Genomic DNA, 27,973 nt, shown 5'->3' on the forward strand with positions numbered 1-27,973 from the left:
CCTGTCGTCTATATGTAGGCGATGTCTAGATGCACACCTTGGTTCAGGTAAATAACAATAAGTCGTCCTGTGCACAACAATGTAATAAGAATGCTGTCAGTCAGTTTGCCGGGTGCTGAACGACGTCAGAGCTGGTCTTATACCAATGCCCTCGCATAAAGGCCGCCTGCATGTTTGGGTCGTCATATTTGTCGTCGTCATTGCTTTTTTTTTCTTGGCAGACAACAGAGAGGCAAAACAAATGAGACGAATGGGAGGACATTTGAACGATGTGTGTCAAAACCGATGACGAATGTGGTGAGGTGGGCTTTGGCTATTTGGGCGGTCTGGAGTGGGCAAAGATCGGCACACAAGCAAGGGAACGGGCCTAGCCTGGGGCCAAAACCGGAGAAGACGTTAGGCCTCTGGGGCAGATGGAGGCATTGCATCGACATTTTGGTTCGAAAGGTAACGCTCAGAGGCCATGGATCGCCGATTCTGTCGCCACCATTTAACAACGAGGGGAATGACTTGGTGTGGCTGGAGGCCTACTTGACGCGAAAAGAGAAGGAGCAAATGCTCCAAGGTACGCAACGGAAGGTGCACGTGCCCTGCATGCATTTTGCAGGCAAGTGCGAGTAAGAGGAGTAATTCCAATGACAAATTTGGTAGCCGCATGGCAATCGTCGCGTTGCAAACATGGGAGTTTTTGCACGGAAAACTCCCTCAACGAAAGCTGCGTTTTTATTTCCTTTGACGATCCAACCATGAGTGTTTTCTATGTGAATGCCACCTTTCAAACTTTCATGAGCCACCTGTGAGAGGCACAGCAAAACGAGGACAGGTCCCATTTCCATTATCAACGTACATAAACGAAGCAGCATAAAAGACAATATAATGACAGGTACAGTGAATAAAATATAGGTTTTCAAATAGGACCATCTCCAGCGCTCTCTCCCACTCGCTCAGCCTTTCTCATGCAAAAGGCCATTTCCATCGTTCTTTTGTTCCTTTCGTGCCACGAGTTGCCGGCCAAAGAGGTATAGTGCAGGGCGCATGCCAAAGAACAAAAAGACAGTTGGAAATCAGAGCATTCCGCTGCAGGGATATGTTGCTCCAACAAATTTCCAATATTCTCTCTAGTCGACGAGGTAGCCGAGCTGCAGGTGTTCTCTCCACTTGGGTCGGGCTGGTAGCAGTATACTACATGTGCAAATGCGATTGACGAAGAAGATATGTTGTAGTAGTTTAAAAGTAGTTGTGGGGGTAGGGTGTATAAAGGTTTTGGGGGGGCTTTCGTATCATTTCTCGGCTGGCTGGGGTCGCGTGCTGCTTTCCTCTATCGGTTGTTGGGTTGTCGACATCGCGCTTAGCTGGAGAACCGCCGCGTGATCTTCGCAATGACTGAGAGGTGCGTTAGAGGGCTACTGTAAGAAGCAGGTATGGAAAAACAGGGGGCTGGCTTACTGTGTAGGGCCACCACAGAGAAGATGAAGACAAGCGACAGCACCAGCACAACGACGGGATCGACCTTGAGACCGGGCGACTCGTCCGTGTACAGCCGCAGCATCGTGCTGCTGCTGCCACCGGCACCGGCCGCCCGCGTGCTGGTGGGCCGGGAGTTAGCAACCTTCTCCTTCTGGTCGGCCGCGGCGCGGCGGCGGATCTGCGTGCGCGCACCGCCCGGCGGCGGCGGCGGCGAGGACGATGAGGCGCGGTTGATGCTAGCACCGGAGGCGGCGCCTGCCGGGGTGGGAGACGCAGCACGAGGGGAGGACTAGAGACGGATTAGATTATGGGCGCACGAGCAATTGGATGGAGGAGGAACAACGACGCGCGCGACATACCATGATGATGGATGGACGAAAGAAAAAAAGGGGAAAGAAGCGAGTCGAAAGAATCGAAAGATGAAAATCAATTACAAAAGGAGAGTGTCAAAGGAGAGAAAAGAAGAGTCCGAAAAATAGAAGAAGAACAGAAAACAAAAAAGAGACGACTGAATGAGAAGGGGTGGTTGAATTGCTGATCTCGAAATCGCAAGAAGTGGTAAAAGGGGAAGAGGAAGAAAGAGACGAGAAGTTCGCGTCGGTTTGCGGTTTGCTGTCTGGCGAATTGAGGCCACGACTACCACACCTGCCAGGGGTTGGCAGAGGACGGAGCGAAATAAAGCTTCCTTCCCAGCCTGTCTTGGCCCCTGTGCTCCCCAGAAAGAGTGTCCCGTACCCGCTAGGAGGCTGTTTCCAGAACGCCAGTCGCTCAGAAGCGGCCCAACCTTCAACCAATTGCGCTGGTAGTTGCTGGCAATTAATTGGCGCATGAATGTTTGTCCGGGTCCCGGATTGGGCTAGAATGACCGACAAGCAGCTAAAGGAATACCTAATTACATCCTGAAGCTACCGCGCATTACCAGAGGCTATAGAAACAGTAATTTACTATGGCTCTTTGATGGCCGAGCTCAACACGACGCGACAACATAGTCTCAATAGGCCATTGACGGCATCTGGCAGACGCTTTGAGCATAAATTTTGTGATAAGTTCCTATCCATAACCGAGTTGAGATTCGGAACAAGACGATACACGACCGCTAAAACCAGCCCCCGAAGCATTTGCACCATCTTTTTGTCACTATCGACGATTTCAAAGATGGTTGGTCTGCTTTACATACGGGCATCACAATGTTCAATAGGATTGTGTCCAAAGCAAGCCGCAGACAGAAGACGTGCAGGGCGCAGCAGTTGCAATGTTGGGAATGAAAAGAGGCCAAGAAAATGAGCAGGCTTTGTTTATAGAAAAAAAGAGGACTAAGATGAGTAGATAAGAGATGAAGGAAATCAAAACACATCAGAAAGAAAGCGACAAACAGCACACCAAGAAAGCAGACTAGTTGCATGCAAGGCTCCAGACCCAGAACGAACAAGGAGACAACAAAAGGAAGCAAAAGAACTGTAAACAAGGGAAGAAAAAAGGAGAAAAAAATGTAGTTTGAACGCCGTTCGCTATAGTATTAAGAACTTTGTCGACAACGACCAATAATGGCAATGAGACGAAGAAGAACACTAATATAAAATAAGCCGGCATCAGGTAAAACACGCATTCAGAGGCGCGTCAGTTTCTCTTCGCTATGTTCGTCCTCATTTCTTTCCCCACAAAGTTCCCGTCTCTTCTAGAGATGGTAAGGTGGGAAGCGGCACACCGGAAGGAAGATGTCGGGTATGTATGATTGACTTGTGCTTGCGGTGCTCGTATGTTCGTGTGATCTGGATTGTTTGTTCCTTTTTCGTATGTCAAAGCGGTTTTGTAGTTTCTATAGATGCGAAAATTTCAACCGCCGGGTCGCTCAACGACGCTCTCGCCAAAGCAAAACCAAAAAAGTACGTTGGGATAAACGAAGCGATATGTATAGAGGAGAGCGCGCAATGGTATCCGGAAGAGTGAGAAAGAAGAAATTGCGTGGTGAGGTGAACAAAGGAAAAGAATATGTCAAATTGGCCATGGCGGTTCGTATTCGTTTCAAAGAGTGACATCGAGGACAAGGCTGACGTCCTGGACGGTTGGGCCAGCCAGGTCCTCGAGAACGGGAATAAGGTCGAGCAGCTCGTTGTCGTGGGCGTCCGAGAACCAGCTGCTAATCGGAACAGCGTGTTGCGGGTGGAAGATGTAGGATGTGGGCGAGTTGTCAATAATGATGGTGTCCTTGAGGTCGCGACCAATCATAGACAGATCCTTGACATAGTTGCCCTGATGGTTGAAGCAGCTCTCACGGAACAGGCGGTGATGCACGACGTTGTGGATGTCCAGCTGGTCGAGCAGAGGGTTGCCGTACTTGGAGACAGAAGCCGTGAACACAACCACCTCGTACAGCTCGCCGACACGCTTCATAAACTGGTCGACACCCGGCCGCTTAATCACGTAGATATTGTGATAGTTGCCCTCAATCTCCACGGGTATCGTGAAGTCGGCCTGGTGAAGGATCTAGGAGAATGTCAGCTACATGTTTGGCGATGCTTAGGCTTCGCATTACGATTGCCCTACGGCTGTGCTTACCTTGAATGAACTGTGCACCAGCGTCTCATCGAGATCCAGAACCAAACATTTCCGTCCCTTGAGGTGCGGCTCAATAGGTGGCAGAAGAGCCTTCTGGCGGTGCTGCTCAATCAGTTCGGCAATGTTTGCGTTGTGGTTATCAACCTGCGGCAGAGCGCCCGTCGGCGCCGGGCCAGGAGGAGGTGGTGGTACGTTGGGGAGCACTTCGGGCACCTGTGTCAGGACCTGTGCATTCCGAGCGGATGATGTGGCAACACCTGCGTCTTGCATCTCAACATCGTCGTCACTACCGTGCCCCCCTGCCACGTTGCCGTCTTTGTGGGCCGGTGTTCCTGCTGCAACGCTCTCCCCTGCGTTGTGCGTCTCGTCAGCCGTAGCCTGGTGGCTGGGCGGCTCGACGGTGACGATAGGGGCACCTGCTATACTTCCACCGCTGGTGGCACCGGTCAGAGACGCGCGTTTTGAGTCGGAGTCGCCAAGGGTAGATGTGCCTGCAACAGCTGTTGACGCTGCGGCGGATGACGCTTGGTCTTGCACCGTAGTTGCCCCTGAGCTCCGTTTCTCCTTGGACGACGATGCAACTCCTGATGTGGAACCTTGCTGCGCGCCCGAGGGCATGTACTGAGGCTCGGGCTGCCGTGTCTGGAGAAGTGGCTCGTCCGCAAACGCCTCTTGGCGGTGCTCGTCCTTCTCGTTGAGAGCGACGCGGCCTGCAGCGCTGATCTCGTCGTTGGGTGTGGCCGTCCTACGGCTGGCGGTAGCAGGGCGTGGGGGAATGTCCTTTAGTTTGTTGGCAGGAAGGGGTTGGTCGTCGACGTCGAGGGCGTTGGCATCTTCGGGGACGGTGCAGCAGCCGAAGATTGCCAGGAAGCCGCCGCCCCCCTTCTTCCGCTTCTGGTGGGCGTTTGTTGCCACGGCGGGCGAGCTGGGTTGTGAGTTGCCGGGTGTGTTTGTGGGGCCGGTGACGACACCCGAGTGTTTGCTGGATACGCTGCCGTTGCGATGGCGGGCTAGGAAACTGTTCTTCGATTCTCGAGATTGGCGACCGATGCTGTCGCGCGAGTCGCTTGCAGTGGCGCCGCTGAGACCTGTGGATGTCGGGGAGGGCTGGTTTTTCTGTGAGGACGTTCGAGATGGGACGTGGAGGAGCGCGCGGCCCTTTTTCGTGGCTGCAGGTACGTTTGCGTTCGTAGCGCTACTGCCGCTGCCTTCGTCCAGGGCGTACGATGCCTTTTCGTTGGAAACTTCGGCCACGGGCTGGTGCGGCGTCTGCGACAGTGTATCGCGAGACATGGTCTTCTAAAAGAGTGGAAAACAGAGCCCAACAAAGCCGGATAAGTCGGCCAGGTGGGATTGGGAGATAGAAAAAGTGCCTGCGGGGGGGTTGTTCCTTTTCAGGCGTCAGTGGCTAGTTTCGCTGCTTATTTTGTTCGTAGCGGTCGGTTTTCATTCGTAGGCGACATATGCGGTAACGGAATGGGAAAAGAGGAGGCGTGCTGGCTGAAAGAGGGTGGGGGGACAATGGCCATGTGCGCCAGCCTTGTTCAGAGACGCGAAGTGAAAACACAAGGCAATGCGTGTAGCTTTAGTGCGTGTAGCTTTAGAATGAGGCAAAGAGGGAAACGAAGAAAAAAGGATAAACCAGATCAAATAAGAAGCCTGAGGTGGAGATGGCGGACGGTGGGTGGGTTGAGAATTGAAGAAGGCAAGCCTGTCTCCGCACAGTTTCCTGTGCTGGAGATTTTGTAGACGGGCTGCAAGGAGTGAGGAGAGCAGCGTAGTGAAGAGAGATAATAGTGTTATGGGTGAGGTACGAAGCGTGGTTTGAAGCAGGCGAAAGCAGTCGGCGGCAGGCTGCAGGCCGGGAATGATGCAAAGGGGATATGGCTTTGGGATGGGTGAAAAGTATGGAGGGTCGCATGCGACAGCTGTCTCTCGTCGGTGCGTGTCAAACGTGCGAAAGAACCACACGGGGTGTAACACGAGCGGCAGCTACGCCGCAGGCGGGCGAATCTGCACAGGGACAGCAGCAAGTATAGGAGAGGGAGACGAAAGATGCACACAAAAGATGCCAGCGAAAGAGGAAGGCTACCCAGGGCAGCCCGGAAGAGGATGGGGAAAGGCGAAACAGGCGATGGACAAAATGAGAGGATACCGAGAGGCTGAAAATAGACAGATGTGGGCAGGGAGCAAGTGAGGAAAGGGAGCGCGGGAGAGGATAAATAGCGGCTGGCGGACAGTGGAGGATCGAGACGAGGCAAGGGAAGGCGGCGAGAAGGAGACGAGTCAGGATGCGGCAGGCGAAGCAAGCAATCGCACGCGGCGAAAAGGGGGAAAAGGTTAAAGGGAATGGCGAGCAGAATTCAAGGCTGGGCCGCAGCTAGCAAGCTCGACGTTCGCGGCACTGCGATTGCACTCACCCGTGTCTCTCAGTCGGATTGAGTGTGATATATCCCTTTGTCGTGTTGTTGTTCGCTTTGAGGAGAGCCCCTAATGCGCGGTTTGTTTGGGCGGCCCGAGGCAAGGGCAATTCGGGGCGAGATAGCACCGACAGCACACTGCAAATGTGTCGATCGGAGAGAAACCGAGGTTCGATGGTCGAGAACAAGGCGGTGGTCGAGGGAGGCCGAATAAGGAAATACGCAAGGCGAACGATGCTGTGTATGTATGAGGAGTAGATCTGAGGTCCGCAGATATCGATTCGGCGACGTGGTTGATTTGCGGAGAGGGATGGTGAGAGAGTACGAAAAGTAGGAGGTATGGTGAAGAGAATAGGAACGCGACGACGCGGATCTGGCGAAAAGTAAGAAGATAATATCGCTTGGGGGTTGGGTGGATTTTCTTCTTTCCTCGAGTTGAGAGCGCGACGGGAACAGGACTGGGGGGGACCAGAAATTACACCGTAGGAGGAATCACAGTGCAAAGCCGAAAGAAGAAGAGCGAGGAAGAGAGGCTGGCGCTCTGGTTGAGTTTGGGTCTGTGTGCTGAAGAGTGAGCAGCGGATTGGATAGGAATTACTGAGTATGTTGTAGATGCGGCAGCGGTTTGGGGGCGTATTAGTGGAGGCTTTCGTAGGCAGGATAACAGAGAATACAGGTAGTGCCGGCGCCAGGGCGAATAAGAAAACAATGCCAAAGCAATAGGCCGCGGCGGCGCGTTTTCAACAATGGGCGAATAGAATAGAGAAAAAAAGGGGTTGGCTGTGAAGAAAATGTCCGGAAGAAGATGAAGCCAAATGGAAACTTCGAAAGAGGAAAATGTGCGGAGGGGAATGAAATTAAGAAATTGGGCAAGAGGCAACTTGGGCAAGAACGACCCCCAAGGTACGACAACTCCGTCCAGCGTGTCGACAGAGAAACGGCAAGGGCTTTGCTCTGGGGTGGACATAGTTGGTGGCAGGGGAGCGACACAGGGCAGCAGTTTCCCCTTTTGATTTGTGGTGGAGAGTTGTGCTGAAATAAGAAAGAAATGCTGAAGCACAAAGACACCCAGAGCGGGAAAGAACACAACGCCACGCGCGGATCTTGGATAATCTTAGCGGCAGCTTGGGCGCTGTTCGTGGGCGGTGTCGTATTACGCTGTGATTTACAGCGCGCAACCAGTATTGTTCAGCACGGTGTTCACTGGGTCACCCAGTAATACTGTCACATCTAGGCGGTCAAATCACACAGCGCTTGCTTCCTCTTTCTTGGATGGGGAAGAAAGGTCCGAATCCCTGCAACCTTGTGCGAAAGCTCCCCACATATGATTAGCGCGGTACTTGTATGTCCGTACGTTTTCAGTTCGCATTCATGTACCTCATAACAACGCATTTTAAAAAGCGGGTCAAGCAAATAGCGGCCGTGAAACATCGGCCAATGGCGCTCCGCAGTCCTCTCAAAGTGGGGCCGCAGTGAACGGGTACCAGAAAAGCATGAGCCAGGAACCTCTTCCACCGTGCCAGCACGCTCCATATTCCCGCGTTCTGTTCGTCGAGTGTGCATTCCCTGGTTGTGAACGTGCAAGCTCAGAGTGCCAGGTGCGAATTCGGCATTCGAGAAACCTCGTCGTTCTGCGCCAATAGGCCGGCGTGGACCACCTGTAAGTCGGTATCTGTGTGGGGAAGAGGGAGGGCAAAGGAACAGTGAATTGGCACGCAGATTAGCGCTGCGCAGGCGGCAAGCCGCCGTCCATTGTTCCCCTGCAGCAGGTGCCACGCACGCGGAGTGACCAGCCCGCCCGCCCGCCAGGAGCCAAGAGCCAAGAGCGAAAGGGCTGCCTTGACTCGTTCTAGACTCGGGCGCGTGGCTACGAGGCGCTTCCATGCTGGGCGCATAAATGTTCCAGCTTGGTACATGTAGTCACAGTTCACAGCCAGAAAGTCAGAGTGCAAAAAGGCATAGCGCCTGCAATGACTGCAACATGCCTGGGCCAACAGTGGTGTGGCCACGGCCACTCCCCGCAAGTTGTGTGTATGCGTGTTTTCTTTTGACCTCTCGTCAACCAGCTGGCTCCGTACCATCCGCATGAGAGTCGTCGTAGAGCATGGGAGCATGGAATGGGTGGTGAGCCCCAGATCAGCGACTGCAGCTGCGTCCATGCTGTGATCCAACGCAAAAAAGAGGTGAAGTGAGTTGAGGAGAAAGCTCTGTGCTAAAAATAAATCTCCCACGCTTTTCTCGCCTCCTTGCCATCAGACCACGACCGCTTCCGAAGTCTTAGTCTTGAGGACGGAGCGGGGAGAGCATCAGACGCAGGCCTCTGATTGGCCCAGAGCACCTGAGCTTGCCGCCAGCCCAAAAGGTGACAACCGCAATCACAATGATGGGCGGCGGTTGGTGAGGATGCGAGGGAGGTAAAGACGCTCACTAGCCTGCTAGCTTTACTAGAAACACAGACGACACAGAGTTAGCCGACGGCGTACGCGCCCGGCTCCAGCACATTCATGCATGTTCTGCTGCCTGAGTTGACAATCATGACCAGATGCAGGAAGCCGGTTGGAGGTCTACCTTCTACTCATACCTTACCCCTTATTCCAGCGTGTTTATCCCGGTTGATGTGACTCGTCCGCTCGTTCCCCGGTCCATGCCCATCTACGGCATACGCTCTGCTCGCAGCCGCCTGCACCTCCTCGGAACGGGTCCACGGCGGCAAGCCAACGGCCAGACGAGTGGCCGCGATCTCTATCGGACATGGCCATAGCCACGAGCCGGAATAGCGGGTCTTGGTCTGTCCGTAGCTGGTCTTTGCATCGTGCAGCGTCCCTCCGTGCTTTCCGTATGTCTTTTCAACCATGGCTTGGATAGGCATGTTCGTGTGCCACGGGAGGTGCACTCGAGCTTCAACGGTAGCATTGCAGCCATACAGGTTTCACTTCCTAATCACAGGGCTGCGTTTGAGAAGTTGCTGGTTAACGATCATCGCCTTCTAGAGAATCGTTACAGATGCAAATGTCGGCAGCTTGGGGGCATTTTACGCTGTAGAAGCCCTGAAAGTCTTGGTTGATTACTGTGGCTCACCCCTGTGGCGCTGAGTTCTGCCGCCAGTCATATGCGCAGCAATGACGTTGACCTTTTTGGCGTGCGGAATTGGCCTCTTGGTTAACATGCCCGTGCCACTGAAGAAAGAGACCCACAAAACTCCACAGTCCGCGTGCTTTGTCCCAAGCCCCTTCCCCAGAGCCAAAAGTTACCAAAGGCGCAAGAAACAGGAAAGAGCGGCATGCCTCGGAGAGCACTGTCACATGCCTGTTCCGGCCAGAAACGTTCAAGGCGATCTTGGAATGAGAACGCCGCAAACCCCAAAGCCCCAAAGCCCCAAAAAATAGCAAAGAGACGAGGCCATCTCCATCAATCCCATCAACACATACTCTTGTCACTTTCGACAACCAGTTCGTCATCGTCGACGAAACGCCATCACTGCATCCATCGATCCCCATCGGGGCATCCGTCATCAGATCGACTCCGGACTTATCGTGACATCTCGAGGGCGACAATCGATTGAGTTCGTCCCTTTTTTCGACAGTCCCCGGCCGGACTTGATTCGTGCCCCCCCAACTCCAACAGGCGATTGATCGCAATTAATCGCTCGACACCTCCCTCCATCTTTTTACGCAATGGCGGCGCAGTCCACCCTGCGTCGGTCGGCCGCCGAGGTCGCCATCGCCGCCTTCATCGAAAAGTACGGCGGCATGGTGCAGCGACGGCTCAAACGCACCACCCGCACGACACGCCTGCTGGCCGCGCTGGCCCTCGTGGCCTCCATCGTCCTCGGCGGCGAGGGCGGTCGTCGCTGGTGGCGCCGGCGGCGGCTGGAGCGCGAGCAGGGCTCCAAGCTCGTGCGCACCAACTCGTGGCTGCACAACAAAGACGGCTCGCGCACCATCTACGTGCCGTACCGCGACCGCACATCCAAGGTCGTCATCCACACCACCAAGCCGCTGACCTTTGAGGCGCACCGGCGCCTCTTCCTCAACCCGCCGCGCGTGTCGGGGCTAGGCGTGCCCGGTGCGGACGGCCAAGTACCCGGTGCGCAGACCAAGCCAGGTCTCAACCTGGCCTTCTTGCACCAGTTTTTGAGCTTGATGAGCATCATGATCCCGCGCTGGACGAGCAAAGAGGCCGGCCTTCTTGTGAGCCATGCCGGCTTCTTGTTGCTGCGCACGTACCTGTCGCTCGTGGTCGCGCGGCTCGACGGCGAGATTGTGCGCGATCTCGTCGCCGGCAACGGCAAGCAGTTCTTGTTTGGGCTGGTCAAGTGGTGTGGCCTCGGCGGCTTCGCGTCGTACACCAACGCCATGATCAAGTTTCTCGAGTCCAAGGTGTCCATCGCCTTCCGCACGCGCCTGACGCGCTACATTCACGACCTGTACCTCAACGAGAACCTCAACTACTTTAAGCTCTCGAACCTCGACGGCGGCGTCGGCCAGGGCGCCGACCAGTACATCACACAGGACCTGACGCTCTTCTGCGCGTCGGCCGCGGGTCTCTACTCGTCGCTGGGCAAGCCGCTCATCGACCTGTGCATCTTCAACTACCAGCTGTACCGGTCGCTGGGCCCGCTGGCGCTGACGGGGCTCGTCAGCAACTACTTTTTGACGGCCAGCATCCTGCGCCGGCTGTCGCCGCCCTTTGGCAAGCTCAAGGCCATTGAGGGCCGCAAAGAAGGCGACTTCCGCAGCCTGCACGCGCGCCTGATTGCCAACGCCGAGGAGGTGGCCTTTTACGGCGGCGCCGACATGGAGCGCCAAGCGGTCAACCGCGAATTCAAGGACCTCAAGACGTGGATGGAGGGCATCTACATGCTCAAGATCCGCTACAACATGCTCGAGGACTTTATCGTCAAGTACAGCTGGAGCGCCTACGGCTACCTGCTGTCGGCGCTGCCGGTGTTTTTGCCGGCCTGGGGCGGCCTGGGCGGCGCCTCCGAGCTGCTCGAGGGCGTCGTGGGCAGCGGGAGTGGCAGCGCGGGCGAAGGCATGCGCGAGCGGTCGCGCACCAAGGACTTTATCACCAACCGCCGGCTGATGCTGTCGCTGGCCGACGCGGGCGGCCGCATGATGTACTCGATCAAGGACCTGTCGGAGCTCGCCGGCTACACGAGCCGCGTCTACACGCTCATCTCGACGCTGCACCGCGTGCACGCCGACGCGTACTACCCGCGCGGCGGCAACCCCAACAACAGCGAGCTCTACTCGCTGTCCGACGTGCAGGGCACCATGCAGAAGGGCTTTGACGGCGTGCGCCTCGAGAACGTGCCGATCGTGGCGCCGTCGCTGTGGCCCCAGGGCGGCGAGGAGCTCATGGACTCGCTGTCGCTCATTGTGCGGCGCGGCGAGCACCTCCTGATTTCCGGCCCCAACGGCGCGGGCAAGACGTCCATCGGCCGCATCGTGGCCGGCCTGTGGCCCGTCTACCGCGGCCTGGTCAGCCGGCCCAAGACCACGGGCGAGGACGGCATCATGTTTTTGCCGCAGCGGCCCTACCTCAGCATCGGCACGCTGCGCGACCAGGTCATCTACCCGGACGGCGAGGTGGACATGCGCGACAAGCGGAAGAGCGAGTACGATCTCAAGCGCGTGCTCGACGACGCCCACCTGGGCTACCTGCCGGCGCGCGAGGGCGGCTGGGACACCAAGAAGGAGTGGAAGGACGTGCTCAGCGGCGGCGAGAAGCAGCGCATGGCCATTGCGCGCGTCCTCTACCACGAGCCGCAGTACGTGTTCGTCGACGAGGGCACCAGCGCCGTGTCCAGCGACGTCGAGGGCCTGCTGTACGAGGTGTGCAAGGACAAGGGCATCACGCTCATTACCATTTCAACGCGCGCCTCCCTGAAAAAGTACCACACGTTCAACCTGATTCTCGGCATGGGCGAGCGCGGCGACGAGTGGTCCTTTGAGCGCATCGGCACCGAGCGCGAGAAGCAAAACGTGGAGCGGGAGCTGCAGGAGCTGCGCGAGCGCCTGGCCAAGGTGTCCGAGTGGCGGACGCGGCGGGACGAGATTGAGAAGGAGCTCGCGCAGGTGTGGGTGGAGGGCGGCGAGGCCCCGCTGGCGCCGCCGCCGTATACCGAGGTCGCGGCGCTCGAGTCGTCCGAGTCGTCCGAGTCGTCCGAGTCACCCGAGAAGGGGACACCAGAGGTGGCAGAGGAGAAGGAGACAAAGGCAGATGCGCCCGAGGCCGGTGTCGAGGCGTCTGTCGCATCTGTCACGGAGACCACGGAGCCCAGCATTGTGTCTGTCCCTACAGACGATTCCGAGGTGCAGGGGCAAGCGTCTGCATAGATGTGATGCGACGGACCCTTTCCTATCTGTTCCAATTTTGTATAACCACCAATTGCATTGCCATATCTACGGTTTTTGTCTTTCTTATTGTTGGTTTCTTCCTTGGTCTACATATTAGAACTAATATACAACTATAGTCGCCGGTTAACGGTTATTTTATGTGCACGACTTACACAGTAAGTCGAGAAAGCGCTGGGCCGCGGGTGATCTCAAGGACATCGTGTAACGCAGTATATTGTTGTGCCAGTCCATGGGTGTCCGTGTCATTCTTGTATGTGACTTTGTAGCACGAAAGAGTGCACACTATGAAATTGCGTTCCTCAGTATGAAATATGCGCTCACCGTGGCGCCCATAGCACGCATATCTGTCATGAATCTTCAAAGGCTGCGGGAGGCAAAGTTAGATTCATGCGCCGGTCGCGGTTGTCCTCCGTTTGCTTGATCTTGGCCTGCAGCGGACACCGTTATACAGGCGTGCGCGCGGACCGAAGATGGTGGTTCAACTGAACGAGCGTTGCCGCGTGCGTCAGGTCAACCTGCCGGTCGCGGTCCTGGTCCGCAAGGACCTGGCACCGGCCCTCCTCGATATTGTTGGTGCGCGAGTTGCGGCGGGGCGGCGTTGTTTGTGTTGTGCCACGCCCGGTTGCGCCCCGGTGGGCCCGTGATGTATGTCCCGGAGAGCCGGGTATGCGACCACGATGGGCCACGCTTGGGTCTCCCCCCTCAGTTAAACAGCCGGCTCAGTTTATACGGGTTCTTGCCCCGCGGCACCGGTACCGGCACATGCCGGTTCAGCGCCTGCGCCCATACGTAGCAGCACCAGAGCGCCACCAGCACGTCCCGCAGATCGCGCCGCAGCGGCTCCGTCACCACCAGCCGCGACGCCTCGTATAGTTTGGCCACTTCTTTATGCTCCGCGTCCGTCCACGTGCACACGCCCTTTTTGTACCGCGCCCGGAACAGCACGTTGTCCTTGGCCCCGTCGGCCCAGTGGAACTCGTGTTTCTCGATGCGTGCCGGGAGCGCCTCCCAGGCATCGGTGGGCCCCTCGCGCCACCCAAAGACGCCCAGAGGTGCTGTCCGCGACGACAGGCTGTAAATGAACCATTCGGGCGGGCCGGGCTTGAACAGGGACGGCAGGAACTTGTTAATGTGCCCCAGCACATAAAAGCCGCGCTTACGGACGCGCGTCGACCCATCATAGTCCAACCTCTCCAGCTCGACGCGCTTGGTGGCCGGCGTCAGACCCGCCAAGCCCAGACCTGACTCGTACAGAACGACGCCGGGCGCGTTCTCGGCGTAAATAACCTGACCGTCGAGCACGAGCACCGTCGGCGGTAGAATGTCGGCTGGGTCCGCCACAAACGTGTGCGAAATATCGGTCGGAGCAGATGCGCCGCCAGTGCTGTCAGTGCTGTCAGTGCCGTCCGACGGTCCAGTATCGAGCAGCATCGACGTCTGAACACGATACGGCGCGTTGTCCTTCTCGGCCGGGAAAAGGACGGGCGACTTCGGCGTCGAAGCTGACATTCCGGCTGACGGTTTGTAGCCTGGGAGCGCCCCGTTGCCTCCGTTTATTGTCTCCGTTTCGGAGGATGCTCGTACGACCTGCTCGTAGCCCGGTAGCGTCTCCGTTTTCAGATGGGCCTGTTCCATAATGGATGAGAAGAAAAAGTTACAAGGACAAATAGGGACAAATAGGGACAAATCAAATACGGTTGAGAAACGGTGGGAATCAGTTGTGAGAAAAGTATTGCACTGTCGTGCCAGGGATATTGATGGCAGCGGCAGTGATTTAACACAACAAAGACAGAGGTGAGAGTACAAATAAACGACAATATGATACAGAGTCTCCCTGTAAGCAAGAATGGAGGCTGCTTCGCGACCGATAAGTTGAGGGAACAGCAAAGAAGATGCGGGGGCGATGAAAGAAAAGGAAAATGGCAAAAGCACAATGGGGGGCTATATGACACAAATCGAAAAAGACATAGAGTATGAATAAAAAGATGGAACCACACGGGAGCTTTCTGATCCTAAAATGACGCAAAAGGATGTCAAGAGGACTTACGATGCCTCCGTGGCACAAACGGCATAAATAACGAGACCTGTTGCTTGTAACAGGACAGAGTCGTGCCGACAGAGCCGATTAACATCCCGTGTAACCGTAAAAGGAGAATTGGGAGGGCGTAAAGATTTAAGCGAGGAAAGACTAAGCCAAAGGGAGTGACGCTCGCAAGAAGGATGGTGTGGGTAGAGTCTGTTTGTTTGTTTATTGGTTCTGACGGTTTATTCTTTGTATCCTTCATTGTTTTGTCTATAGATGATGATGCCACATATCTCACGATGTTGTCCATCTCTCGTTTGAGAAGTCCACACATCTTTATTCACTCTTTTCAATGACGCATTTACGTTAAGATAAACCAAGTGTTAATCTTTGCTATTTAACTCTTTCCCTCATTATATATAAATTACCACTGGGCTTTCCTTAACGTCCCCGGTCTCGCCTTAGATCACCGGTACGACTTCTGGGTTGCCACGTACATTCACCTCGAGAGCAAGCCAACCAGTGACGAATCTCAGTCCCATGGTTTCGTTTGTAACGATCACTCACTGTGGAGCCACGACAGTGTTCTCCTTTACAACAAAGATGACGCCGTCATGTGCTCCGTCGTTGGTATTTGATATTAAGAAGTCATGTTAAAAGTTTAATCCCAGTTGTTTGTATAATGAGACAATTTTATTGAATTCATTGTGTTGAAGTCGAATTTATGACTTTACTTAAATATGATTTACAAAAAAATTTAAACATAAAAATGAATAAAAAAGCACAAAACGCCAACCGCGCCAACATAAATCGAGAAAACAATAATATCAACAGATAAGTATCTTATTTAAGGCGCGAATAATAAGACGACCAAGGAGAATATATATTAAAATGTGGTGTAATACCCTGTCAAGCCACCTTAACAGCTGCCAACGGAATGGTGAGACGTTTCACAAAAGACATCCTCTGCCATTTTTGCGGGATGCTCTCATAGTTGTGGAGTTTGATAAGACACATCAACCCCGCCGCCCCTTAGTTGTGTTGTGAAAGTCTTGCTTGTTCTCTACCTACTTTTTCAAAGTCCCTTTCATCTCTTTATACTCATTGTCACACAACGCACAGATACGCACCAGAACAAAAAAAAGACCAAAAAAAGACCATTGTCAATCACTTCAAATCTATCATGCTGAACACAAACAGTTCTCACTAGGTAAGATACCAGATCAACGAATTCTTTTCAGAGACCAACATGCTGTTCACGAGACGGGCGAGCAGCAACCCACGGCTACACCCGTCCAGGGCGGCAGTAGCTGCACTGTCGACGAAAGCCGTACGGGAGCAAGACTCGCAAGGTCCACATCGACAGTGTCGAGTTTCTGGCCCGCAATACGGCGGTCGCTGCGCCCAATGATTTGCGATACCTCTTTGGCAGAGACATCGGCTCTTTTGTCCTCCCAATCCCCCCTCCCCCCCACACACGTCAAGTAGACTATCATTTCCGTTTTCCCTTTTAGTATTGGCGCGTTGTGCTGGGCGTTTGCCCATTTCGTGCTGTGGTTGGTGTCTCGCCTGTCATCTGGTCTGCTGGCAGTACCTTCCCCCCCTTGCGTTGCAGTGGAAAGTTAGCGCCGCGACGTCCCCGGCCGGACGCTAACAAACAAGCTCATTTAACTTTTTTGACCTCATTTCCAAAATTGCTCTTGAGAAGAGACTCACAGAGAACAAAACGAGCGCGAATTATCCCAATACGCCCGCCTGGCCCGAAGGATCGCCCTCGACCTCTGTGTTCTCTGTTTGTCTCGTCCCATCCGGGGTTCTCGGTATGTGGCCGATCCAGCAAAACTGCGACTATGGCAGTTCTGGTTCTCGTTTCCGTTTTGGGCCACCAATGCGACTTTGTCCTTTTGGTCGCCTCCGTACTCCGTACAATTTTGGGCTTAACCGTAAGAGCTGCAGAAGCACCGCATGATACGTTTACGATGCACTCACCTACCGTGCGCTGCATATGCAAGCTGTCCCCTCTTTTCACATCGTGGAGTTGGCATGGACACTCGATACACGTATGTCGCACGACGTGCAGTGCGGCTGAGCTGGACAATCTCGATGCATGTAAGATTCTCTCCGCCCTGCTGCTGTCAAAGTGCAAGTGGCCCTGTGCCTCTCTTGTCAGTAGTCTCTTGGCGAGCCGCTCTCGCCTGCATCCGTGCTTGGCGAGAGACTTTACAACAATGAGCGTTCTTTTCGTATTTGTTTCTAATGGTCATATCCATCTCCCATACTTTGAGTCGTTTCTCTCTCCCATAGCGATTCTTTAACTTTGGTTGCCTCCCTGGCAGTCGGCGTGGACCATGAATGCAGTCTGATCTACAGAATACCTCATAAGGTGAAGCAAGGGAAAGGGGGACACGCACCCCGACTGCACATGGCGTTTCTCCCTCTCTCGTTTTCATTTCGAGGTCTCAGGCCCGTCTTGGTTTTGCTCTTTGATATATATCCACCGACGGAGTAATTACATCCCAAAGATGCTGTAAAGGTATCCAGTAAAGAAACTTTGAACGGTCGAAACGAAAGAGCTCATAAATGAACAGAAAGAGCTGTCAAAGGTCCCTTGCCTCGAAGACCCCCCTCTCGTTCGACTCCTCTTCCTTGTCCTTGTCCCCTCGCGATCCGGCACCCTGGTCGTCCAAAAACAGACCGCAAACCACCAGGCCACAAACAGGGCCCGTCCCCTCAGCTCCTCCAAGCACTGACCCTCTGTCCCATCTTTGCCCAAGGCCTGGGCCCGCTCCGTTTCCCTCGTTTTCTCGCCCTCAGTTCTTCTTCTTTTTCTCTCCCTTTGAAACCTTAATTTACCACGTAAAAAGAGGCGAACAAAGAAAGTTTGCCGGCGTTAGAGGGCTGGCAAGTGAGGGTTGACTGGCTTGCGAAAGAGCCTCGTCCTCGTTCAATATCGCCTTTCTTATTATAACAAAAGGCCCTGCCTCTCTTTTACGTTGATTTACGACCTTCAGTTACGTTGTATGTCGTACAACTATCGCCATTCGTTTTACATCTCTGCATTCAACGGCGTAGGGCACAACTCTGCGCCTACCCCGGATACTCTATACGTTCGCTCTTCTGCCCATCATCTTTTCGCTCGCTTCTCGTCATTTTCTCTCTCTGGCAACCGACTTTCGCCTGTCTTGGCCGCTCATTCGCATTCACTTTTACGTTTCTCGCCCTCGACTCGCCCACACGTCGATCCCCATACGAGGCGGCATACGACAAACGACATATAATATTGCAGAAAGAAAGACATAGCAGGAATTACGTCGAGCAAGCCGAGCAAGACAAGACGGACAGGAGGAGCTGTCCGCACTCTTTAGGCCACGCCTCGTCCGTCTTGTTGTCGTCTGTATCGTCAATTACTGTTGCACTTTTAGGCCATCGCCGCTTCTAAGGAACAATCGATAGCTGTAGCGGGCCCGCGACAATTTCCAAAAGACGTGGACATTTCTGGTTTTCAGTTTGGGGGGGTTTCTCTTTTCATTTGTGACACTCTTCCTTGCTTACCAAAGTCAAGGATTTACGACAATACGAGAAATTGCAAGGTCACCATACCACCCTTTAAGGAGCACTACCGCGCGGGGACCGCGGGAAGAATTGGAGACGGAAAACCGAGAGCGACACATTCTCCTTCTCCAGTCCTTTTTCCTTTTCACTTTTTCTGCCTTTTTACGTCGTCCATTTTTGATCTTCTCCTACCCACGGCGTGCGCCCGCCGACAACATCCTCCACAATGGCACCGTCGGGACGGCGCGCCTCCATGAGGAGTGTCCGCACCCTGCCCATTGTGCACGAGGACGATGACATGGTTGTGGTGCCAACGCCCGAGTCAGCCGCCATGTACCCAGTACGGCAAAATCGGCATTCGGGAATTGTCACGGCATTGCCGACATTGCAGGCCAGCGACGGCGGCGAGGGTGCCGAAAGTAGCAGCGGAGGCAGTGCCGGCAGCGGTTCGGATGAGGAGGCAGATTCATCACAAAGTCCCAGCCCCAGCCCCAGCCAGAGCCAAAATTCCAGTCCGAGTCGAAGCGTCAACCGCACTCCGAGAGCATATAGGGCCGGCAGCATTGGCTCCTACCATAGCCAAGGCAGCCTTCGCAGCTACCATTCACAACATTCACAACGGCAACACCCAGCCCTCCCCGGCGGACCTCTTTCACAGGCCTACCACGGCCCCAACTACCCATACGTCAACCCGGCCTGCAGCGAAAGCAGCGAGGAGAGCGGCATCACGGACCGTAAGCTGGAGGAGCAGATGGCCGGGACGGGCGGCGCAGGTGGACGCGGTCTGCCCAAGCGCGCACAAGACCGCCAGTGGTTTTCAAAGCGAGGCGGCTGGTGGCGGCTGATCCTGACGCTGCTGCTGCTGGCCGTGATTGCTGTCGGTCTCGGTGTCGGCCTCAAGTTTGGGCTCCAGCAGGCCAATAACAACAACAGCAGTGGCGGCGATGGCAAGGGTGGCGGGAATGGCGACGGCGACGGCGCGGGCACATCGACATCACCACCGCCCACGCCGGCCACGCCGTCGGACCAGTTCCCTGCCGGGCGCTACTCGTTCACCGTGGCCCTCACCAATGTCTCGACGGCGTGCACGACCAACGGGTTTGCCTTTGGCTGTGCGCCGTCGTCCAACAACGTCTTCTCGGCGTCCGGATCGCCTGCCGCCCAGAACGCCTCGGCCGTCACCTTGGAATGGACCATTGCCGGCACCACCGGCGGCAGCACCAGCAGCGCGTCCGCCATCACCATGTACACCATCTCTTCGTCGTCTTCGTCCTCGTCTTCGTCCTCGTCATCGCCCTCCTTCTCCAGCATCCACATGACCCTCCTCGACACCGGCCTCGCCTCCGAGCGCCTCGTCTTCAACTTTTCCATGGACCTCGCATACGTCCCCACGAGCGATCTCGTGGATCACCAGACCAGCGCCGCCACCTGCTATTTTAACCAGACCACCCTCCAAGCCACGCTCTGGACGCAGCGCCGTGCCACGTTCCCGCCCACCATTGCAAACGTGCCGGCGCCGACCGAGGCCTCGACCTCCGCGTTTGTACCGTGGCCCTTTGCCGTCGAGATTTCCCAAGTCCAACAAGGCGGCCCTGCGATTCCGGACTGCGTCGACTACCACGGCAATTCGCTGGGGGACTTCAGCGTCCCCGACGGTGGCGCGGCGGACGTGTGCGGCTGCTGGTACTCGAACATGGTCGGTGGAGGAAGCAGCAACGGGACGTCGACAAGGTAGTCAAGTTGGCTGGGAACTGTCACTTTGATCAATTATGACTCTGTTCGATACCGCCTTTTTTGTTTGTTTTGGCATATCTGGCGTTCATCTGTTTTTGGCGTTTTCTTGTTTGGCCGAGTCCATGGTCGTTGCTCTTTATGCTTCATATACCCTCCATCGTCATTGGTGTTAGTTTGGTCTGTTGACAAACGCGATAATGTAAATAATATAATACGAATTTAATCATCAAGGTGAACAAGAATTGAGAGAAGAAAGGAGCAAAGACAGTCAACAAGGACTGTGAATCTAAATGGCAACAACGTCCGCCAAGAACAGACGCGACAACTCCGTCTCCAAGTACAACGAGAGCCTTCCGCCTAAAGTGGAAGGCCCGGCCGAACGTCGGTGCCTTTTTGGAGCTCTCCCCGGTTTTATTTTTATTTTTATTTTTATTTTTTTGTTCCCCTCGCTCTTTCCTTGGAGACGGCTTCCCGTGGCGATCGTATTGTGGCCCTCTGTTTGGCGGTCTTTCTTCTTTTGGGTACTCAGTGGATGTCGGATGCGGGATGTTTGGAGTTTTGTGTGGGTTTTCCAAGAAAGAGGGGCAGGCGCGACTAAGAGGATTTATCCACGAACCGCGCTTGGAGAGACAAACGAACTGGCATTGATTTTTCACAGCCTTTCTAGCCTCTAGCCTTTTCATTTGTACATGTACCTGCACAGGACAACTATCTTGCGCTAGAAACGTCGCCCACAAAAGCATCCACAGTAGTTACCATTCAGGCTAAATTCATCGCGCGCGGGAGGGGAAGGGGAAGCCTGGGATGAAGCTTGCTTGGCCTTGTTGTCGGTCCAGACGCTTTTTTGTTCTATGTCATATGTGGGCGTTTGTTCTTCGCATCTTGCGCCTGTATTTGTAAGAGGGGGGCCTATTTATCCCAAATGTGGGCTCTTCAGGAGAGGCAAGTTGGAGATCACGATATCGTGGACATGCTCCGAGTACGGGTCGCGCCTTCCTCTTGCTCCTGCCTCGACGTCTTGTACGCATCGCCCAATCTAGTAATTCTCACGCGCGGGTGAGTTGCCTTCGTCTTTCAGTACCTGTCGAGCTATCTATGCAAGTACAAGGAGTAATTACAGTGACGTCCACGGAGAACATAGAACGGCAGTGCAGAGTGGACAGCGGGACTCAAAATTGACACCAAGTTTTGCCCCAAGGTGAATGACCGAAAAAAGACCCGCCGGACTTCTTTGCGCCGCCGTTCGCCTCCTCACGTCATAGCTCCGGTAGCTCCTTCCCTGTAGAAACGAGAGCAAGTGCGCGCCAACAGGGCCAGATATGGGGCTCTCGCCGGGGTATACGGCACGGACTGCCATTCTTGCGGCCAGCCCAGAATGTGTCTTTTTGGTTTGAAGTGGAAGAAGAAATAGTTTGACAGAACGAAAGCAACGTAGGAGGGCGACAAGTGACGTCTAGCGTGCCGTGAAAGGCCAAGAATCTTGGAGATCAGAAAAAGAAAGAAAGACAGGACAAAAAAGCCTTGGTGGTCGCGGCTCCCTGCCAGCCGGTTTGCCTGCTTGCCGCCCTGCCGTCTTCATCGCCCGTTGTGTTTGGGAAAGGGCATGTGTTGTTCCGCACCTTCCATCACTGGTCTTGACCCCGAGCGAGGAAGTAGTCTCCATCACCCCACCACATGGATGTGGTGTTTGACCAGCACAGCAGGCGCATCCCACGTTGCGCCGTAACAGCTACCCCCCCATTTGTCCCTTCCTTCGGAGCTTCTCGTTTTCTTATATAACTCAAACAGACCATCCCCCCTTTGTCATAAACTTTATTTCCCGATTGTTTTGCTTCTTTTCTTCTTCTTTCTCCCTCTCCTCTCTTCTTTTTTCTTCTCCCTTTCGTCTCTATTCTCTGTTACTCCAACTTTCAACCCCTCATCTAGCAACACATCCCAATCGGGCAATTTTTGAACGTTAGTCCTGCCCTTTCGTGCCCAGATCGTCCTTTGCGCGTCCCCAACAAAACAACCTCAGAGAGACTCGCTCAGTGCATTCTTCAGCCTTTTCTAACACAAGCAGACAACCGCAATCATGTCGAGTCCCACCATCAAGCTCAACAGCGGCCATGAGATGCCCCAGGTCGGCTTCGGCCTGTGGAAGGTCGATAACGCCGTCTGTGCCGACACTGTCTACAACGCCATCAAGGCCGGCTACCGTCTCCTGGACGGCGCTTGCGGTGAGTTTTGCTGTCCTTCGTTCCCGTTCGTGTTGCTCTCTGCTTCCTCTCTTCGCGCTCTTTTGCCCGCTTTGCATTCGCTGTGACCCCGCCAAATGTGCCTTGCGGCACACAACCCCTCCTGTGCCGTGTCTGCAGCCATGTGCAATTTTGTCTTGCGCAATCTTATGCACGCCCTGTGTTGAGACGGGACGGCTGGGAGGCGGGGGGATGGGAGCGAAGGGGGGCGAAGGGGGCCGAAGGGGCGAACGGTCGAAGGGGGGTGCTGCTCACTGACTTTCTGGACGAACATACACTGACTCTACTCCTGTCTCCAGACTACGGCAACGAGGTCGAGTCTGGCCAGGGTGTGGCCCGTGCCATCAAGGAGGGCATCGTCAAGCGTGAGGAGCTTTTCATTGTCTCCAAGCTGTGGAACTCGTTCCACGATGGCGACCGCGTCGAGCCCATCACCCGCCGCCAGCTCAAGGACTGGGGCATCGACTACTTTGACCTGTTCATTGTGCACTTCCCGCTCGCCCTCGAGTGGGTCGACCCCGAGGTCCGCTACCCGCCCGGATGGCACTACGACGACGCCGGCACCGAGATCCGCACCTCCAAGGCCAGCATCCAGGAGACCTGGACGGCCATGGAGTCGCTCGTCGAGAAGGGCCTGACCAAGAGCATCGGCGTGTCCAACTTCCAGGGCCAGCTGCTGTACGACGTGCTGCGCTACGCCAAGATCCCGCCCGCCACGCTGCAGATTGAGCACCACCCGTACCTGGTGCAGCCGCGCCTGCTGCAGCTGGCCAAGCGCGAGGGTGTGGCCGTGACGGCATACTCGTCGTTTGGCCCTGCCTCGTTTGAGGAGTTCAAGATGGCCGACGCCGAGGCGCTGACGCCGCTGTTCGAGGTGCCGCTGATCAAGGAGCTGGCGGCCAAGTACAAGAAGTCCGCGGGCCAGATCCTGCTGCGCTGGGCAACCCAGCGCGGTCTGGCCGTCATCCCCAAGACGCAGACGGCATCGCGGCTGGCCGAGAACCTGGACGTCGTCGCCTGGGACCTGGACGCCAAGGACGTGGACGCCATCTCCGCGCTGGACAAGAACACGCGGTTCAACCAGCCCACAAACTACTTTGAGACGGACAAGCTGATCCTGTTCGCTTAAATGGCCTGTGCTGCTGTTGCATGCGACGTGTCAAAGTCATGATGGGCACTTGCTTCTGTCGTAGGGTTTAGAAGAAAAAACACGTTTTCACGAGAACGAAAAGAAATAAAGATCACTGCAATGATAAACGAGGTGAATCATTTGTGTTTTTGACAACTCGTAGGCCAATAGCCGTATGTGTGTGAATGTGTTACGAAATTGAGTAGACGTGACGAACTGCAATATACCCAATGTCCCAGTCATATAACAAAGTAAGAAAGAGCCCTACAAGAAAAGAAGCGAACGAACAGGACTTCGTGTACATAGTATGGTGTCGGTCATTTCTCTCGGATAAAGGCTAGACTGTATTAGTAGGGGGGCTTGTGGATCAATGCACCTATAACATGACGCAAGGGGAGACATACTAGCATCAATCTGCTGCACCTGCGGCAAGGCCATGCGCACTTTGTTGCGGTACAGCGCCGGCGCGCGCAGCTGCAGCGGGTTGCCTTCGAGGTAGACGGTGTCGAGGTCCTTCTTGTCCCGCAGGCAGCGCTCGACGTCGGCGAAGTCGGCGACGCGGTTGTAGCTGGCCCAGACCTCTTCGAGGGCAGCGAGGTGTTCGATGCCGGAGAAGGAGGTGAGGGCGTTGTTGCTGACATCGAGGACGCGGAGGCGCGGGACGGCTCCGCCCGACGCGGCGCCGCCAGAGGCGTCCGAGTCTGCGGTGGCGGTGGTGTCACCGTTGGCGGCGGCCGCCTCGCCCGCCTCTGCCTCTGTGTCTGACGGCTCGGCCGGCCGTCTCAGGCTTTCGAGTGATTCCAGGGCATTGTGCGAGATGTACAGCTCCTCGAGCGTCGGCACACCGTGCAGCGGACGCAGGTCTCGGATGCGGTTCGACTGCACGCTCAGCAGCCGCAGCTTGGGCAGGTTCCGCAGGCCCTCGAGCGACGTAATCTTGTTCTTGGCCAGCCACAGCTCTTCGAGGGCGACAAACCCGAACCCGGCGAGCGGGGCGATCGAGCGGAGCCGGTTCGAGCCCAGCTCCAGCATGCGCAGCGTCGCCGCGGCCGGGAGGTCCGCGAGCCCGTCGAGCGAGGACACCTTGTTGGCGACCAGGTACAAGTCGACCAGCTTGGTCAAGGGGGCCAGGTGCTTGATGTGCTTGATCTTGTTGAAGCTGAGGTCGAGGCTCGTCAGGTTGGGCAGCTTCTCGACGCCGCGCATGTGCGACACGAGGTTGTCGTACACGTCCAGCTCCTGCAGCGTGTCGGCCACGGGCGCGAGCCCCGACGACAGAGACTGGATGCTATTTTGGCGCAGGCACAGGCGCACCACCTTCTTGAAGCGCTCCAGCCGCAGGGCGTCGATGTCGTGAATGCGGGCGTGCGTGGCCAAGATTTCGTCCGTGTCTGGGTCTTCGTCGTTTAGCAAATCTTCGTCGGCGGCAATTTCCTCGCCAGGCACGACGTTCTCGTCGTCCGAGTACTCGGGATCAGACAGGGCTTCGGGGTTGGCCAGAGCCACATTGTGGTGGCCCGACGGGTCCCCGGTTGCCGTGGCTCCTGTAGTCTCTGTAGTCTCTGCAATCCCTGTAGTCCCCGTGGCCGGCGTGGGCGACGCGTCCTTCTTGGGCATTCGCAGCTTTCCGTCCCAGCCCTTGCTGTTGCGCAGTCCAGGACTGGCAGCGGTCGACGTGACGCTGTCGGCAAGCTGGTCCTCCCCGTCACCCTTGTCACTGCCGGCGGGTGTGACGCCTGGTGCAGCGGTGGTGCCGTCGGGGAGGGTGATGTGTGTCTGGGGTTGGTGAGGTGTTGTCGGCAAGTCATGTCGCGGCGCTGTCTGTGTCGTCTCCGTCGTCTGGTCCTCGGAGACTGCCACGGCCGGCTGTTCGCCGTCTTGGGCCATGGTCGGGGATCAATGACGTTGGGCGCGTATGTGTCGTGCGGTGGCAAGGTCTGGGATCGTGAGTATCAACGTCGGTGCTGCCAGAATGTGGCCAAGTCGAACCAAGTCACCAGCGAGTCGTAGAGACGCCGTAGGTTCGTTTCGTCGTCAGGTCGCCGTCAAATGGAGGCGGCTCGTGTTGTGGTTTAAGACAGTTGATTGCTTTGTAACGTCTGAAAATAGGTGCCGTTTGTCGAGCCGTTATGCAGTGTCACGCTGGGAAGCTTTGTCGCGTCAGGGTGTCTGTTCGTGATTTGGAGTCAAAACAGTGCCAGTTGTGTCTCAGGGTCATTTCGTTCGCCACAAGGTTTGGTAGATGACAAAGAGAGAAAGGTTCTTTAATGGGCTTGAGAAGGAAGAGAGGGGCGAGATTTGCCCTTGTTCAGTACTGTATGTGTAGTTTGGTGGAAGTTGATGGCGGGGCACGAGCTGGCTAAAACGGGCGGTGCAAGGCTACCGCCATCTGCTGTAAGTGCATTTCGAGAGAAAGCTAGGCGATCGGTTTAGAGCATCAGGCCTCAGATAGCGTCACGGGCTCCTTGGACGTGTTCTCGAAGCCGAAAGAAAGAATGAACACGAAACATGTGGCTGCGTGAAGTGGCAGTACAACGTCTTTTTAAATACGGAATATTGCTGCGCGCCTAAAAGGCTGATATTTGCGCTTTCAGTGACAATGCACAACCTGCTTTATATATCTCCAACCGCACCGAAGTACGCAGTTTTGCTGTGTTCGGGCTGTTGTGTCGCCTTGCACTTGGAGCTGATCGACGGTCATCTGCCCCGAAAATATGTTGATATGCTGCAGAAACATTGTAGAAACTTTTGCACCCCAATGAAGCCTCACCTTCTACGCCGTAGCACTCTAGAGAACGAACACTTGCCGGGCAAAACCTGCCGCCAAGCTGGACCACGACTATGTCTTGTCCTGAGCCGCCACAGATGGCCTGAGAGCCCCGTCGAATGAAGGTTATTGGATATGAGAAGAAAGTCCTCCTGTTGGACTTTTGGCTGACGGCCAAGAAGTGATCGGCCCGTGACGGTCCGTTTTGGCTGTGCGGTTGTTTTGTAGTGTTCTTGTTAGTGACGGCGGCCGAGTCCGGCTGGGCTGTCTCCAGAGGCTGCCTAGTTCAGGGCGCCTTGCAAGTGTCAACATTGAAAACGAGGCTGGCATGGCAAACCTCCGGAGCCAACAAAATGAACAAATACCAAAAACCAAAACAAGACCTGCAATGCAAGGCTTTGAACTAGTCGAGACCAGGACAATAAATAATAAACGATCTACTAAACACTAGAACTAATACTGTGTCGTCACGTTCGCATAAGTGTACGTACGACAGAAAGGCGACCAGATGCCTTTTTGACGAGCCAAGCCGCCTCATTTCCAGTTCCCCTCTTTTGCAAGGTGAAATTTCCGTCGGCCACTGTTTGTGTGCCTGGCTGCTTATTGCCTGATCGTGGGACAGGATGTGACTTTTGTTTCTTTAAGATTTTATCACTGTTTTTCTTTTTTCTTTTCTGATCCTTCCCCTGCACATGACCAACTTTGGCGGAAGTGGAACCAGTCATTAAAAGCAAGAGTTATCTTTGAAGGTATTTCCCGTTTCGCTTCTGACTCCGTCTTGGCTCGACCAGGGCACTATTTTTAAAGTGTTTGCAGGGAGGGAGCAACTTGAGATGGTGGGATAAAGAAGAAGCCGAGTGAGACCGGGAGTGTGACTGTGAATCGTCAGTCTTAAGTTTTCACGGGCCGTCTTCGGACATAGTAGTCCAAGTCTTTTTTGTTCAAAAGCACCATGAAACATGCAAAGGACATTGGCACTGCCCTCATTTGATGATACTTTAGAGAAGCCATACCTTTATTTGGTTAAATGCTACTCTCTCGCTTTAACAAGCAGCCTCGTCACCTTGACGACTTTTCCTCGCAGTTTTGCTCCCCGTTTCATTATTGGTCACGACAAGCGGATATATTTTGACGCACGCATGGCACAGGGTTGAAGTAGCAGACCCTTCACCGGCTGGAACCCTAGTCGAAAACAGACGTTCGGAAAAAAAAACATTGAGACCAAGTGCCAAATAAGGCAAGCCAGGCACCCGTACATCTGTTCAGCCATGGTCCATGAGGGTGGATGGATGGGTGGATAAGGTGCTAACGGCAGGCGGGACAACAACGTGCACAAAGGTGTGCGAGACTGTCGTGCAAGTGTGTGACTTTTCTTTGGAAAGCTCAAGATGCAAAACAATATGCACATGAAGCGGGCCGTCTTAATTTCTGCGCAGTGAGCAGCCTCACATATTGGAACGTCTTGTCCGAAGAGTACGCCGTATGTCGTGCTCCGTATTCAAGAACAAATAAATCTAAATGCGTCTCTTGACAACTTTTGATTTTGTTACCCTCCCAATGTCTAAGGTGTCGGGTGTTCCACAGGGATATTGAATACTGGTTCCCTGGTAATTTATTCCATAGCTGTTCACGGGCCAAGTGGCTGCCTTAGATATCTCCAGCTAGTACGACGCACAACGAGGCCCCCTGGATCTCCCAGATGGACAGTTGTTTGAACAAGAAGAGG

General features: G+C 55.0%; 8 protein-coding genes across 8 annotated transcripts; 3 read left to right on the plus strand and 5 right to left on the minus strand.

The window, feature by feature from the left end:
• Positions 1–1,348: 1,348 nt before the first annotated feature.
• Positions 1,349–1,829, minus strand: SPBR_05382 (protein transport protein SEC61 subunit beta; the record flags this gene model as incomplete). Its single annotated transcript, XM_040763659.1, has 3 exons — positions 1,349–1,383; positions 1,447–1,756; positions 1,827–1,829. The coding sequence occupies 3 exons, from the start codon at positions 1,827–1,829 to the stop codon at positions 1,349–1,351; spliced, it is 348 nt and encodes a 115-aa protein (XP_040615914.1).
• A 1,660-nt stretch (positions 1,830–3,489) lies between these two features.
• SPBR_04845 (plasma membrane phosphatase required for sodium stress response) lies at positions 3,490–5,316 on the minus strand (the record flags this gene model as incomplete). Its single annotated transcript, XM_040763122.1, has 2 exons — positions 3,490–3,939; positions 4,024–5,316. The coding sequence occupies 2 exons, from the start codon at positions 5,314–5,316 to the stop codon at positions 3,490–3,492; spliced, it is 1,743 nt and encodes a 580-aa protein (XP_040615915.1).
• Positions 5,317–8,910: 3,594 nt separating this feature from the next.
• On the minus strand, positions 8,911–9,312 carry SPBR_05405 (uncharacterized protein; the record flags this gene model as incomplete). Its single annotated transcript, XM_040763682.1, has 2 exons — positions 8,911–9,007; positions 9,107–9,312. The coding sequence occupies 2 exons, from the start codon at positions 9,310–9,312 to the stop codon at positions 8,911–8,913; spliced, it is 303 nt and encodes a 100-aa protein (XP_040615916.1).
• An 805-nt stretch (positions 9,313–10,117) lies between these two features.
• Positions 10,118–12,784, plus strand: SPBR_04678 (ATP-binding protein cassette, subfamily D (ALD), peroxisomal long-chain fatty acid import protein; the record flags this gene model as incomplete). Its single annotated transcript, XM_040762955.1, has 1 exon — positions 10,118–12,784. The coding sequence occupies one exon, from the start codon at positions 10,118–10,120 to the stop codon at positions 12,782–12,784; it is 2,667 nt and encodes an 888-aa protein (XP_040615917.1).
• Positions 12,785–13,248: 464 nt separating this feature from the next.
• Positions 13,249–14,314, minus strand: SPBR_05134 (uncharacterized protein; the record flags this gene model as incomplete). The annotated part of the gene is made up of 2 exons (XM_040763411.1): positions 13,249–13,492; positions 13,536–14,314. 2 exons carry the CDS (start codon positions 14,312–14,314, stop codon positions 13,249–13,251), a joined length of 1,023 nt encoding a protein of 340 aa, XP_040615918.1.
• Positions 14,315–18,606: 4,292 nt separating this feature from the next.
• On the plus strand, positions 18,607–20,115 carry SPBR_04961 (uncharacterized protein; the record flags this gene model as incomplete). The annotated part of the gene is made up of 1 exon (XM_040763238.1): positions 18,607–20,115. One exon carries the CDS (start codon positions 18,607–18,609, stop codon positions 20,113–20,115), a length of 1,509 nt encoding a protein of 502 aa, XP_040615919.1.
• A 2,073-nt stretch (positions 20,116–22,188) lies between these two features.
• On the plus strand, positions 22,189–23,480 carry SPBR_05026 (uncharacterized protein; the record flags this gene model as incomplete). The annotated part of the gene is made up of 2 exons (XM_040763303.1): positions 22,189–22,333; positions 22,651–23,480. The coding sequence occupies 2 exons, from the start codon at positions 22,189–22,191 to the stop codon at positions 23,478–23,480; spliced, it is 975 nt and encodes a 324-aa protein (XP_040615920.1).
• A 317-nt stretch (positions 23,481–23,797) lies between these two features.
• On the minus strand, positions 23,798–25,367 carry SPBR_04940 (adenylate cyclase; the record flags this gene model as incomplete). Its single annotated transcript, XM_040763217.1, has 2 exons — positions 23,798–23,817; positions 23,885–25,367. The coding sequence occupies 2 exons, from the start codon at positions 25,365–25,367 to the stop codon at positions 23,798–23,800; spliced, it is 1,503 nt and encodes a 500-aa protein (XP_040615921.1).
• Between the last annotated feature and the right edge of the window lie 2,606 nt (positions 25,368–27,973).

The sequence above is a fragment of the Sporothrix brasiliensis genome, assembly GCF_000820605.1.
Source record: "Sporothrix brasiliensis 5110 chromosome Unknown Cont21, whole genome shotgun sequence".
Lineage (NCBI taxonomy): Eukaryota > Fungi > Ascomycota > Sordariomycetes > Ophiostomatales > Ophiostomataceae > Sporothrix > Sporothrix brasiliensis.